The 15,344-nt window shown below is 33.4% G+C and overlaps 1 protein-coding gene across 4 annotated transcripts in view; it reads left to right on the top strand.

Annotated features, from left to right (window-relative positions):
• KLHL1 (kelch like family member 1) overlaps nucleotides 1-15,344 on the top strand; it is a 192,201-nt gene that overhangs the window by 152,249 nt on the left and 24,608 nt on the right. For all 4 annotated transcript variants that reach the window (XR_011679785.1, XR_011679786.1, XM_071431099.1 and 1 more), the window contains exons 7-8: nucleotides 436-660; nucleotides 12,876-13,038. Coding sequence is in view for 2 of the 4 variants with exons in the window: in XM_071431099.1 (XP_071287200.1) it covers nucleotides 436-660; nucleotides 12,876-13,038 (388 nt within the window). In the remaining 2 variants the exon portion in view is untranslated. The remainder of the gene's footprint in view (nucleotides 1-435; nucleotides 661-12,875; nucleotides 13,039-15,344) is intronic.

The raw sequence follows: 15,344 nt of genomic DNA on the forward strand, positions 1-15,344 counted from the left end.
CGGAATTTAATACATACGGTTGTATCCTACGTTGTTGTTCCTCTGCTACACTTATATACAAATTGAATTTAACTTATGTCTTTTTTAGTCCAGTTAACAAACCTATTGCTTTCATGATGTTTATTTGAACTTGGTTCATTGCTTGTTGGTTACACATAATGAATGAATCCTGACAGAATTATTTTCCATGGAATTATAATATTTTATTATAATCATAAACTAACAAATGGTTAGTTCCAAAGAGTAATGCTTCATAATTATGTTGAATTTTTTTTCTGTAGGATATTTAAATTTTGAAAGTGAAGCACTGTTATGTGTATGTTAAAATAAAGCACTGCTTACATTTCAGATTTATCATTGGACTATTCTCTTAAGCATTAATTTAAATGCATCTATAATTTTGATATTTGTAGTTCTCCTTTTATGTCTCATCAGGAGCTACAACTATTGAAAAGTATGATCTCAGAACAAACATATGGATTCAGGCTGGAGTAATGAATGGCAGGAGGCTTCAGTTTGGTGTTGCTGTCATCGATGACAAGCTGTTTGTCATTGGAGGCCGGGATGGTTTAAAGACATTAAACACTGTTGAATGTTACAATCCAAAGACCAAGGCTTGGACTGTGTTACCACCTATGTCAACGCACAGGCATGGCTTAGGTAAGGAAAAGATATTTAAACATACCACTTTTTTTTTTTTTTTTTGTTATGTAACTTTTAATAGAAAACTCGGTACTTTTAAGCTCTAGTAGCATTCCTACCAGTAACAATAACTAGGCTTTGCAGCATGATAAAAGAACTATCCTGCCTCCACAAGGTCTGCTTCTTGTTGGCCTCCAGTGGTGGGTGGTCACTCCCTCTGATTTATGCGGACCAGAGGCTTCACCATCACCCACTCAAAATTTCACCTCCTCACTCTCGGGAGGGTGCACATTGTAGGGTGCAAACCCTGGTCTAGCAAAGCACCCTAGCACCTCTACAAATGGGCAAATGTTTGACCCATTAACATCTCAGACTCCCACAGACACGTGTAGGGATGAAAGTGTTAAAAGCGGGAGAATGGCAAGGAAGATGGCAGATTTGCTCAAGTGACCTTTCAGCCTGGAATGCCAAGGCCTGAAGAATAACAGCGTGGGAGCCCCATATATATATTATGCCTACTGCTGTTTATCTCTGTTTTGAAAAGTAAAATTTCTGTGTAGAGATAACATAGGTGTTTGGAGAGGCTTATGGACATGTTTGAGCTCCCTGTTTTGGGACAGAAGTCATAAAAAGCCCAGAGGAGATCCCAGCACATTGGTAAACTATGCAAGAGTGGGTGCTTGATAAATGGCTGCAAGCAGCAGCCCAGCCACCTGCTGGGATTGTGTTCCTCCTGCCTGTGTCTGTCTCTGCCTGGGTGTTGCTTTGGCATCCTCTGGTTTGGAAGGTAATAAATAGGAAACAAAGTTACTCTTTGCATTTCAGCAGTGGTTTTGTGGTTATTCTGTCTGCCTGCCTGCCTGTGTTGACTCATGAAACACACAATATTATCCTGTCCATTCCCTGAGCTGCAATCAGCAAGTCCTTTGTTGTACTATTGCATCAATACCTCAGAAAATGACCATGCTTTCCTGCTCTTCGCTCATGTCATTGGACACCTGCAATGTCCATAGGCACTGTTGCTGTCAAACAAGTCTTACAATAGAAAATAGCGATGGGAATCTATATCAGATGGCATCATGGCACTGAATATCTCAACTGTTTCCTAAGTTTAAATTTAATTGTAAATTAGAAAATACATGAGAAAATACACTAATTACATGCAAAAATACATCATGTCTTCTCTGCCAGTGTTCGAGAATTTCATAGAATCAGTGCTGGTCCCCAGGGCAGTAAAAATGCAATGACTTCAGCTGTAACTACAGGAAAGTAATAATACAACAGTAGGGTATGCTGAATAGAGAAAATATTTGTCTCAGTGACAAAAGAGGTGAATCTATGATTGAAAACCGTTGGTAATCAGTTAAAAAAAAATTCTGGACTATAATTTTACAGATGATTTTGGTCAACAGAATTAAAAAATTGTAGTTTAAGTTGAGGAATATTGTAACTATGACTGGAGAAAAACTGGTATGCTTTCAATACTAGAAAAAAAGGACCAAACTAGGCATTTGACCATTTGAGGAGTTTTTTCCTTAATATAAAATAATTTTTGAATTTTTATATTGAAGTAATTCAGGCTTTTTGCAAAAAACATGTAAAATGAGAAAAGAAGTCTAAGTTGGGATGATTAAATGCAGTTGTTTGGGAGGCATTGGAAAGGTGTTCTTTATCTGGAATTATGTACTAATCATATTATTAGAAGCTTAGTTAATAGAATTTAATTAGTTTTATTTTAATTTTTTCAAATAACCTATAAAGTTATTTTAGTAAATGCCTTTTGTAATGAAAGTTAAACTGAAGTAATATTTTTTAATTTTTTTTTTCTAAACTATGTTATGTTATATCCATGTGGTAATAATGCTAGAGCAGTTTGAATAGGGTTTTGTGTACAGGATAGAAATAAGTACCCATCCTTTACATGGATGTATTTTTGTTGATACAGCAAAAAAATTGTCAGATGTACCCCATTGTAACTAAGGCCACAATCAGGTAATACAATTCACTTTATCCTGTATTCATATAATCTTCAAAAGAAGCATATGTATAGAAGTTGATACATGTAGAAATGAGGAAATAAAAGTTGACAGGCCCTGTAGTACAAGTTCATAGTGTAGGAAGTCATATGTTAGGCCATTTTAAAGCTGCCAATTGAAGATGAGTGAAAGCTCTTTTAATGGCAGTGTTTGAAATAAGTGGTACTAAAGTACAAAAAAGAAAGGGCAGACTGTGGGATCCAAAACTATTATTTAAAGTAATAGTGATTCTAATATCCCTGTTGAGTAGTCCATAAAACAGAATGGAGTATGAAAGAGCAATAAGATACCAGAAAGGTGGTGTGAAAGGCAAAAATGAAATATGGGAAAGGTGAAACCTGACAAACAAGAAGACCAAATCAAAATCCGTATAGGAAAGGAAGAAAGAGACTGAAAGGACAAAGATGTGAAACCGATTCTGGTTTATTAATTCAGCAGTTTTATGAAGCAACACTGTCTCCACTTTTTCAATTTCCATGCTGAGCTTAATAGTCTGTGTAGAAGAGGGGAGAGAAGGGAAATATGGAACCAATGATAGACTAATTATGATTTTAGATATCAAATCCAATGAAACTGTGATTAAAAAAAAAAAAAACCTAAAAAAACCAAAAAGCTAGAAAAAACTGGTATTTGACTTATCTTTACAAAAGAAACAATTTAAGTGCCACAGTGAGAAAATTAGGCTTCCAGTATAACTAGGGCAGAACAGCAGTCTTTTCAGGAAAGTGTTCAAAACTTTCCTTTTGATGAACTATATAAAGTGTGTCTAAGCTTCTGTTTTAGGTTTTGGCTTTGAAAATATACTGATCTCACTACCCATAGTCAAACACCTATTTGCAAGATAATCAGCTTGGAAGGAGGCTGACAGGACATAGTATTTACCTCTTAAAATCCTGTGCAGCTTAGAGTGGAGGCAAGTTACATATATTTTTCCTCCTCCCCTCTTGGAAGAGAGAATCTTGCCAGTTGCATTTTCTGAGTGAAAATGCTATAAGAATATTAATAGCTGATGAGAAGGCCTTAGATTTATTTACATAGGATATTGGCCTAGGGTGGATAGAATTCACTCTACCCAGAGTGAATGGTCACAGAAGACCTAAAGAATTTCCAATTCTCAGTTTATACAGTGGGTTAAGCTTCAACCTATTGTTCTGAAAACCTAAAAATGTAATGTAAATGCATTTTAAAGGACCTGAGGTTTATGCCAGAAATTCAAGTGAATACTTGCTTATAAAGCAGTTGTCATGAAACTGGTACGTGCAGGAATGAATATCTAAAAGATTAAGTTCAAAATTCAGAAGGGGAAAGAGAATACATGTAGTTAGGGAGTAACAAGATAAAGACTCTCAGAATATCTCAGATGGTGCTGACAAAATATCAAATTGCACTCTGGGTTTGCATGAAGGCAAATTTCTATATTTCACTGAGAGGGAACACCCACTGTGCTTCTTAGACTCAGCCTGATTCTCAGCTTTCATGCTTTCTGCTCTGGAGTCCAGCTCATGAGTCAGAGGGAAGGGAAAAAAATTACTTGGGAAAAATACAGGGATGCTCTGAACCTTTCAAGTAATGAGAAATACTAATAGAGGGAAAGATTGGGGAGAAACTGAATTATCAGTATTACATAGTATTACATAGTAAATCTCAGAACTAAAATACATTTATAAATATAGGTAATAAAATAATATAAAAATATAAAAATATAGACATATTAATTACTTATCAGGCTGTATAGTTTTTAAATCACTAAATGATAATTTAGAAAATATTTTATCTACTTTTAAAAGTATTCAAGTGTTGACTACTTCATTGATTCAAAATTAGTGAATTTCTTTAGAAGTAATGTTTGTGTTTTCAAAAGGAATTATTGTTTATGAAATAATTTTGCATTGTGTGAAAGCTTAGAGCATAAATACAACTGCAGTTTTAGAGGTCTAAGAATTTGTGTAGGATTCAGCAGCCTAAGTAGGTGTATTGTACAATGGAGTAGAGCAACTGTGGTGGCATAATCTGATTTCCATGGGAATAAGAAATGTAGCATGTTTAGAATTAAATTATTTGTGGCTTGGTAACAATTCCTGCTTCTCAAAGTACAACAAATACTATTGAGTAGACTGGAAACTGAGAATCTGGTAATGCAAAAATAACTTAGGTTCCAGTTGCACTGGCACTTTTATAAAGAAAGCCAGCGGTGTTTTATTGGGTATTTATGCCTGTATGTGTGTATGATTTGAGAGATGTCAAAAATATTGATTCTTGAGAAACTATTGAAGACAAAAAAACTAAACAAAAAAAAATACAGTAAATTTTTATGGACACTTCTATTTAAATAAAGTTAGGATAGTGATGAAGTACATAATGTCTTAAAGGGCAAGCAGTAACAATGTAGCATCAATGGAACAGTTTACCGGGTTAGTAACTTCTGGTGAAATTATTCCTTCATAAAGCAGTAAGTTGAAAAGAAAATATTCTGTATCACATTTCTCTATATAAATATTGACATAAAGCAGATATTTTTAATCCCATTGTTCTCCCTTGGTGAAGTAAATAATTTCTGACAATAAATTTGTAAAATTTCAATAGTTTCTTAAAATAAGCCTTCAGTGCAATTTCAGAAAAAGTATCAGATACTAGAAACCTTAATACATCCATAATAGTAAAATGAGTATTGGATTGCACTGAAACAAGTGAAATAGAAACACATAGGTAACACATATTTGATACAAAAAAATTTATAATGATCAGGTCATTGCAATAAAATTATATATATTAAAGATGCATTTTATGAGACGAATATGGAAAGTAATCACCTCTAATTTATTTTATGCCAAATATTTTGTTAGGAAACAAGGCCTTTGAAGAATCAATGCTACTAACAGATTTTTTAAAACAGTTCCACCAGGAAAATGTGGGCTGTAGGATTCATGAGCAGAGTAGATCAGATACACAGCAAAGTACCAAAATTATTAACTGTAGAGGCTGAGTTTTACCTCTTTCATGAACCATAATATAAGATAGATTATTACTTACTCAACACTGAAAATTTAATGATGAATGAGACCTCTTTTTAGACCTAGTTTGAAAGATAATTTTGAAGTCAGTGAGAGCTGGACTTTCATCCACCATTTTAAAAACTTTTGCTATGGCAGTTAAGCAATGGTGTTATTTTAGAAAGTGCTAAGCCCCAATAAAAACATGTTTGTCTGTGGAGTTACAGTCTGTCAGAAAGCATTCTCGAAGAGTAGATACCATTAAAATAGACTAGGAATATAAATAAAAGCCTTAACACATCCATTCATGGTAGCTGTAAAATAAACTATAAAAATGTTGAAGATAAAAGGGATCTTTGTTTTTCTTTCTCTGCTATCTTTCATGATAGCTTCTTCTTTTTATGTATCACCATTCCTGGGCTACTAAAGAGCCAAAAATGGCAAATTTACATATTTTATTAACATAAAACAAAAATAAGTAATTGTTTTTTCGAGGTTTTGATTTTCTATATTTTTAATTTTACAACATTATGAATACAGATTTTTTTTGTATGTTTTCTGTATGTAAAAAACAAACACTCTGTGGAGATTAAAAAGTGCAGAGGTGCAGAGACAGATGCATGAGAATCTGAGATTCCATTCTGGATGTCAGGGCATATGTGAACCTGGAGGCCGGAGATGAAAGGCAGGAAGAAAGAAATGTCAGTAAAATGAAGAGAACTGAATTAGCATTGAAACCAACAGATTAGGTCATACCTTATTAATATGATAAAACTGTAATTACTTATGACTAATTGATTTCCCAATATTGTGGAGCAACTATTTATAAATAAAAGAATTATTGAATTATATAATCATATTTTTGCATAATGTTTGTTACAGTGCCGAACAGCTGGATAAAGGAAACTTTTCCAGATAGTAGTTTCTTAGAGCATGCAGACAACTGAAAATATTACAGCACTTCATGCTATCATATATATGATACTGACCAAATTCTACTGAGCTGGGCAGTGATAGTCCAGATTTCCAGAGCATGATGCCGTCCAGTATAATTTTGATATCTTTTTGATGCCATATCATATCATTTTGGTCAGCTGAGAAAGATTCATGTCCCATAAAAGTTCAACTCGAGATCCTATTGTAAATATCTTATTTTTCTGCAATGTTAAATCTTTCTGGGTACATCAGCACCTCATAAAAGCAATGCTATAGTTAAGATGTGTGCTCTCCATCTTTATGTGGTGATTTCTATGCACAGAAAACCCACAACCCAAAAAACACAACAAACAAAACCACCAGATGTATCTCTACCTAAGCATTGAGTGTTGCACAACAGACTGCCTTACCAGAGCACAGCAATCTTCTGATATAGATGTTTTCTTTACCCCAGAAGCAGCTGCTAAGAGATTGGTTTGAGAATCTTTCTTCTAGGCAACATTGACCAGTACTACATGCTTCCATGTAGTGAAATTATTATTTTTTTTTTCCATGTGGAAATCTCAGGAAAAATGACTGCTTTCACAGTGAGTTGCAATAAGGGCTGAACATTTTAACGTATTTTCTCTGGAATATTGATTTGCATGTATATTAGATTTCTGCTTTGGATTTTTCTCCTAATCATGGGGAACATCAAATGGATTTTTTCCCTGAGTTATTAAGTACCTTTTCTTTGTACTTTGCACCTTTACTAAGTAGTAGATCATGACCCAATTCAATAAAGAGTTACATATCATACCAGTAACACTCATAATAATTTCTGAGTCATGTTCTCAGGATAATAGTGTAGCAGAATTGAGAACCTAGTGTCTTATCTACAAAACTGAATGTAAACAGAGGGTCGACAGGCAGATCTTTGCTTCTATAAATTTGCATTATATTAGCAAGTTAATGTAATATCTTCTGGCCCAAGAGGGCAGTGATATTGCTATAATTCTTTAAACCATCCTTGATACTAGTGAATTTACATAGGAATAGGTACTTTCAACATTGAGTCACTGAATATTCTCTAAGGAATGTAGGTCAGGTCCAATTCTCCAATTAATGACACACTAAATTCCCAGATTGGCCGATGGCAGTCCTATATGCAGCATCCAAAGAACAGTATTTGTATTTCCCCCTTAGTGAATATTATGGCTTTGAGAACTAAATACGAGAATTATTTCATCATTTAATTAATGATGTATAATTTAAATCAAATTGGACTTTACTTTCTTTGATACCACTACTATGCAAGAAAAGTGGTTTAAGACTTAAAGAGAGAAAAAACAGGGTAAGAAAAAGCAAAAATATTAATTACAATTAATACAAAATTGTATAAATATGCTTCTGTCGGTATGGGTGAGAAAGGAGTTTGTTAAAAAATGTGCTCCTCCCTGGACATAAAATAAATACAGAGCCTAAAAAGGGTAGAATAAAGTCTGGATGTTATTGGATCAAGTTTCATAATTAAATAGCAAACTACTGATTTGTCTTCTCACCTTCAATGTCATGATATACTGTATGTCTGTTATCTTCTTGAAAGGTAATGTCCTTATTTAAAGTTGTTGGATACAAGTATATCCTTGCCAGTTAAAATTTCACATCTCTGCAAGTATCAAAATGCAGAGACTACAGTAAAGCTGGGACCACAGATAATTTTTCTTTGACATTTTGTATCCAAATGTCAGTATGAAACTATATTTACAATTATTTTATTTTAACAAATATAATTTTTAAAATTTCACTCTGTAAAATTAGGTCCATCAGGCAGATAAGGAACTGCAGAATTAAAATTATAGGCAGTGCTCCTTTATTTTATAACATTACAGAAAAGCCATTTAAAATCCCATTCCAGTCTTCAAGTATAAATAATTGGAATTGTACAGATTGAGCACCTAATTAGGCATAATAGGGTTTTTTGCTGCATAGCTTTGTGAAGGCAATCAAAAGAAAAATGCCTGCCATTGCAAACTAGACAATTAATTTTTTAGATCTATTTAGTTTAGAAAGAATACTGTTTGCTTTTATAAATTCCTAGGTCAAAATGCTTAGAAGAATTATTTTCCAGGTACTTTTTTGTTCAGGAAAACATTAAGGTTTCTCTGCCCTGTACTTACAGCACTTAACTACTCAAGATATTGCTGAAAACATATCTCCTCTTAAGAAAATAAGTTGCTTCCTTTCTTAAAAGGGATGTTCATAGATGGTTCAGCTCTGCAACTGTATGAGAACTAGGAAAGCCAAACTATTCAGTGTTAGTTAAATGAAAGTAATCAATCAAAAGATGGGTAGAACAAATTACTCCCTCAGCGCCAGAATTATTATTTTCTACAAATTAAAAAGGTAAGATCTGATTCCTCCAATTTTCAGTTTCTTTGTTCAGATAAATAATAACTTTTTTATTTAAGGTAATTCCCTTACAGTAAAATACTCCCTTTCTGAATGTTTTATTACTTTTGTCAGAAAACAACAAAGCACTAATATCATGTAAAAAATTAAATCCAAGAGGATTTTTTTCTTTTCTTGTGGCTTAAACTGGTTTTGCCAAATTGTTGAAGATGACATACAGGAAGAAAATATATAAGGGCCTTCTGTCCTTTCTCTTCTCTTAGCAAAGTCTCCTGAAAGAGCCAACAGAATTATTCTTCTGTGCAATTTGCTTAATGACCAGTAAGAGTTCAAGTGTCAGCTGGAAATAGTTATTTTCTCATTTAGAAACAGGAAAACCCCATTCCTGTAGATATTTTTCAATATCTACATTCTGAGTGTAAATATAGGTGGATGTATATTATTTTGTGGACAGAGATGACAGAAAACCAAATTATGTACTCTGACATCACTATACTAGGATATACAATGAACATGAAAACCTGTCTCATGAAGTTGAAATGAACTTTGATCTTCTAACACACTGTTCAGTATCTTGACTACAAAAAGATGAAAAATCTCATCTCAAGAGACCAAGCAGAAATTGGCTGCACCATTTAAAAAAAATAAAAGGTATATAGAGTTCAGTACCTTTGCTCTTTAAGGAAGAGGAATTCTACAGTGTGGTAATAGTATTGGAACCCTGACATTTCAACACAGACTACTTACAATGAATTTAATTTTTTTCTTCTATTAAAACAAATGACCTGGAACATTCAGAATAGAGAATAGTCTTGCTTCATCAGTTTTACTGGAAAATATTTTGCTTTGTGATCTTGGGGAATGTGTCCCTTAAGATTTTGATTGTGGTGTTGCCATTAGCTGTTATCATGGAGTGTTCAGTAATTTCAGTCAGAGAAGAGGTGCACTGCAATCCATCCTGCATGATAAGGAGGGAATACCTTTGGGAATACCTTTTAGTCCATATGTGTGATATAAAAATCACATAAACATTCTGGCATCTAAGCTTAGAATGAATCCAAATGCTTGAATTCAAAGCTTGAATATTGAATTTTTCATATAAGACACAGTCCCTCTAATATAAAATGTGTATTTATATACTTACTTGGGCAAGATGATTACATTATCATTACTACTCATTAGAATATTTTGAAACATATGATTCAAGCACTGCCTAATGGGGAAAGAAAATACTTCTGTGTAGCTTAGAACACTGTCAACCTGGCTTCTTAGAAAACATAAGAATAAAATGTGGGGTTTCATAGATAGGTGGGTCTAAACACAGGTAAATAGAGATGCAAGCCAGCAGATGCAACAGTTTGTGCAGCAGCTTCCACAAAAGGGCAGCAGAAACTACTGAGGGCAGTATATTGGTTTCTGCAATGGGTAAAAAATCAGTAGGAGCTGTGCATCTCACAGGGTTTTATCTGCATTGTGTAAACTCAGAAAAGTTCTGATGAGAAGAACACAGAAGACATTGAAGACTATTTTCTGTATAAAGTGCAGTTACTCAATGTTACTTTTCTCTCTTTGTAACAAGAAATGCAGAGAGAAAGTAACATTATATTAAAGCAATGAGCTTATCTTTTTTTATTGTCGTTAAAAAAAAATTAAAGCTCCATGAAAATGCAGGAAGAATGGTATTTTGATTAAGAGGAAATCAAATTTCCTACAAAAAGTGAATTAAATAATTGTAATGGCTTAATTTCCAGCAGGAAATAGATGAGAATAAAGCTCGAATATGAAGGACTTGAAATAAAAAAAATCAAATACTGAAGGAGATAAAAAGAGTAATTGAGGAAAACATTTTCTATCCTAGTGAAAGTGCAAATAAGTTATCTCAGGAAATAAAAGCTGGAAATTTCAAAACTGAAGAGATGTAATTTTTATGTGCATCATAGATTCCTTGTGAAATTCACTGCATAATAATATAACAATGTTTATGTTTGAAGGTGAGACAGGGTTTGTGTTTTTGTCTAGACAACAAGTATGTGTACATGTATGTGTACAAAAACGTTTATCCCTCTGAACTTCCTTTGAATATGATTCATTTTTTTATCCCAAAAAGAACTTGATTTTCTATTTAACTTTACATTTAATGAAGAGTATATAGATGAAAAAGCTAAGGGGAACCATGTTTTTTATAGCAAGTCATAGTAAATACTTTTTTACAATATAAACCTCTTTGTTCAGGATTTAAGAATATTTAAAATATTAGATACTAGAGTAAACAAAAAAAACACACCCAAACTACATATTTTAGCATATAATTCCATAATTTTTATGTGACCACTGACACATTTTCCCACATACTGGTCATGTTCTGAGATTAAATATTGAGCTATATGGATCATTACTTCAGATTAATACCCACTTTAATATTCTGGAGAAATTGTAACTGGAACATGTGATTGAAAAGAAAGAATTTCTAGGCAAGGCAATGAAAACAACTGGAGAATGAGTTCTATAGAAAAAGAAAAGGTTCAACCTTCATTTGGAGGAACATTTTTCTAAGGGTTAGTAGGCTTTTTAAAATTATTTTCTTTTTTAAGTTAAAAAATATTGACAAACAAAAATCAACATCCAAAGTGCAGGAACATTTTCTGTGAACACTGACATGAAACATATTCAAACTCATTGATAAATATAGTTTTAAAGTAAAATAAGCTTTTAATGAATTAGTTTTCTGAAATAAGACAAAACATTCCCACACAGAAAGTGGAGACTTCACATGCTGGAAAATTAAAGATAGACTTTCCTGCAAGAAAAAAACAAAGCCGTTCTCTGTTCTCTGTAACTTTAATGATCTATTGTTTTCTGACTTTTTGATGAGTTCAAATCGTGTGAAATGTAGTGAGGATAAAAAGACATTGACTTAGAAACAGGACTGGATTTCGCCTGAGATTTTTCAGAGCGATGTTTATTTGGGATCATGGATTCATAGAATGGAATTACTGAGTTCACTGTCTTGTAACAAACGGTGCTTAGCTATAACTTATCTTCCAGAGCCTTCTAAGCTTAACTGAAGAGACTGTGAGATAGAGAATTCATCAATTCCTTTGACTGGGTGATTCAAACTGTTCACAGTTAAAAAATTGTTTCTTATTGAAATATGTTCACCTTCAGTTTTCACACATTGCATTTTATTTTTTTTCAGTAGATAAAAGAATACTCATATATCCAACATTATTTTTCTGTGAAGGTGTGTGGCTATTTATTTTTCTTTTTTGATAGAATGAAACTGAGGAAGCAGCTTAAATTTCTCAGTCTAATTACTTGCTCAAGACTTCAAATGTCTTTTTTGATTCTGTATCAGTCCATCAATCTTCCTGCTACTGAAGAATTGTTCATTTTCTTCTATGTGATTGACAAAAATGGTGCAAAACCAGACTTTAACCCCTCTAGAAGCAACTCCATTCAGTGCAATCCCCCTTAGGTTGACAATAACCAGAGATCTACCAGGTATCCAGTCCCTACTTTATTGTGTGCTTTACTGCTATTCTAAAGAGCTAATTCATGATCAGAATGTTATGAGAAACCAAAGGGAATAGAGAAATCTAAGAGGATCACATCCTTGACAGGTTATTCTCTGAAGCAAACACTCTTGTCAAGAAATGAAATTAAGTTTGTTTGACAAGACCTGTTTTTCATAGAGCCATGTGGAGTGGCATTAATTTCATTCCTGTTTGCTGATTCTTAATCAAATCTCAAATTGGTATTTCCATTTTCATTTTGAATATAAAAGTTCATTTGTTGGTTGTGTTTTGGAAAACTTTTTTATTTTTTACTACTGATAGAGGAAACACACTTTTATCTTCTCTCACTTTCTCCTTCATTTTAGGAGTTACAGTGCTTGAAGGGCCTATTTATGCAGTGGGAGGACATGATGGCTGGAGTTATTTGAACACAGTTGAGAGGTGGGACCCTCAAAGTCAGCAGTGGACATTTGTGGCAAGTATGTCAATTGCCAGAAGCACTGTTGGAGTAGCAGCATTAAATGGCAAGTGAGTAGGGTGTGCTTACACAATTGAAACACTTCTTTTGAAAACCAATGAAGCATAATTGTCATCGCTTTCGCTTATTAAGTTGCAGTGGCATTGAATTGTTCCAGAGAAGATCAAATGGTCAAAGCTGCTCTAATAGCCCTCTTACTCTGCAAGAAACTGGTTTTGGTGGTGCACAAGCCATGCAGCAGACTAGCAGAAGCCGCATCTAGAGAAAAAACCTGGAAAAATTGATCTAAAGTCATGAAGAACAGCATATGATTACACATATATATTCCAGCTTTGTTTCTCTTGCACAGCTGACCATATATTTAATGCTTCCCAGTTAACAGATACGCAATTGAATTTTTCATGACTTATATCAAACACCTTTAAGTTAAAAAAAGATGTTATCTGTGTCCAAGAAAGGTAGGATGGACACACTGAAAACTGAAAAAGCAGTGGTCTCACTGCAACAAGTAGAAATATGCCATTGATTTTTATTCCTTTTATCTGAGTACCCATCTTTAAAAAATACCCAATATGCCATGAACTGCAACTTGAAAACCTATTTAAGAACCTTTCAAATTCCCAGCGATATTCTTGTTACATTGCTGTTCCACACAACTGACATGTGCTGCATTCCTCAGGATATTGGAAATGGATATCTCATTGAGAAACACAATGTTGGGTTTAACATTCAGCAAAGGAAAAAAGATTTTCCATTTCAGTATGGAAGTTCTGAGGAATTTTTTCTTGGTTATTCATTATGATTTCTTTCTTTGGCAGTGAATTAAATAGGAAATACATGAAATGCATCGGATGCTTGCTGAAGTGAGAGTGCTACAAACTATTCTGCATGTGTATCTCTCATACTGCTTTGGGCACTTTACATAAAATGGATACTGGGTGCTAAATATTTCAAATGGGAGTTTCTTAAAAGACTTGAAAAAGTATAGCCACTTGTGTTCTCACATTAAAACACAAAAGATTGTGTTTTAATGTGAGAAACTATTCCATTTGTGATCTTCCATCGCCCTATAGTTGGCTGAAATTGTTTTCCATTTAAATTAATTTAAAGTGGAAACATGAAAATTGTATTTTTCTATTGGCTTATGATGGAAATAAATAAAAAACTTAAAGCTTTCATATTCTGATCTCATCAGGTTCTGAGAGAGGAGATTGATTTGTAAGTAACCTCTTATTAGTTCCTGATGTATTGAAGTGTTTCAGAAGCTCACTTGTGTAGATCATGCAAGTAAATTATCAATTATTTTGCTGCTCAAATTGAAAGCAATACTATCTAAATTTGGCAAAACAGGGTGCATAGAAATGAATGCTTTTTCACTGAAATACATTTTTAAATTTAAACTGAAATTATTATATCAACATCTTTCCTAAAATATGAAAAGGATTGTGTCAACATGTGCATCATAAACTAATTTGAAAAATATTTAAATATTGAAGCAATAAAATCCTACTGAATTTCTCAGAAATTTAGAAAGATAACTATCTGAAGTTTGGGATTTTTTTTAAATTTTAAACTTAGTCCATTTGCCAGGGTTCTTTTCTGTACTTATGTAACCTTATTACATTTAGAAGTTGCAGTACTATTTCACCCAGGAAGGCTTAATGGAGTATCTTGCCCTCCCTACACAAAGGTCACCTGGTTGTTACCTCCAGATTTCCCAGAGTAATAGGATATAATAGTTACTATCCTTCAGTGAGGAGCACAGGCAATATTAATTTTCTTAAACGTCTTAGTTGTAAGGAGAGCTAGAACAACTAATAAAAGGTAAAGGTGTTTTTCAAGATAAAAGAAAGACACATGACAAATTTATTTACCAGAATTTCAACAGAGCAATTTATCTGGTGCTACATATGAATAAATACTTAAGATGAAAAAAAGTGAGTAGTACAAGGATTTGAAGAAAAGGACTCTATTCAATAACTAGGATATCACAGTAACCCCTGGAATTCTTTACAGATCTGTCCTGGGTTAAAAGAGTATAACAGCAGGAGCAAGCTAGTTAAATTACTAAACCAAGTGGCAGCAAAGGGAATAATATCATATGGTTCATGTTGGCCACATGAATACATGATGGCCAAATGGCCAAATTCATGTTGGCCACATAAATCTGGATGATCTTAAGCAACACAAATAGTTGTGTTATATTTAGCAGTTTATGTGTGAATTAACAAGCCTCGTGTTTGAAGAAAATTAATGTTAAGAAGTAAAAGAAGAGGTGAAAAAAGCTTTGTATGTTGTTAGCACAGAAAAGGAACAGAAGAAGAAGTCTGGGGGAATAAAAGGAAATGCTACTGAA

The sequence above is a fragment of the Agelaius tricolor genome, unplaced genomic scaffold (genome assembly GCF_023055355.1).
Source record: "Agelaius tricolor isolate 1412-34295 unplaced genomic scaffold, bAgeTri1.0.p SCAF_7, whole genome shotgun sequence".
NCBI lineage: Eukaryota > Metazoa > Chordata > Aves > Passeriformes > Icteridae > Agelaius > Agelaius tricolor.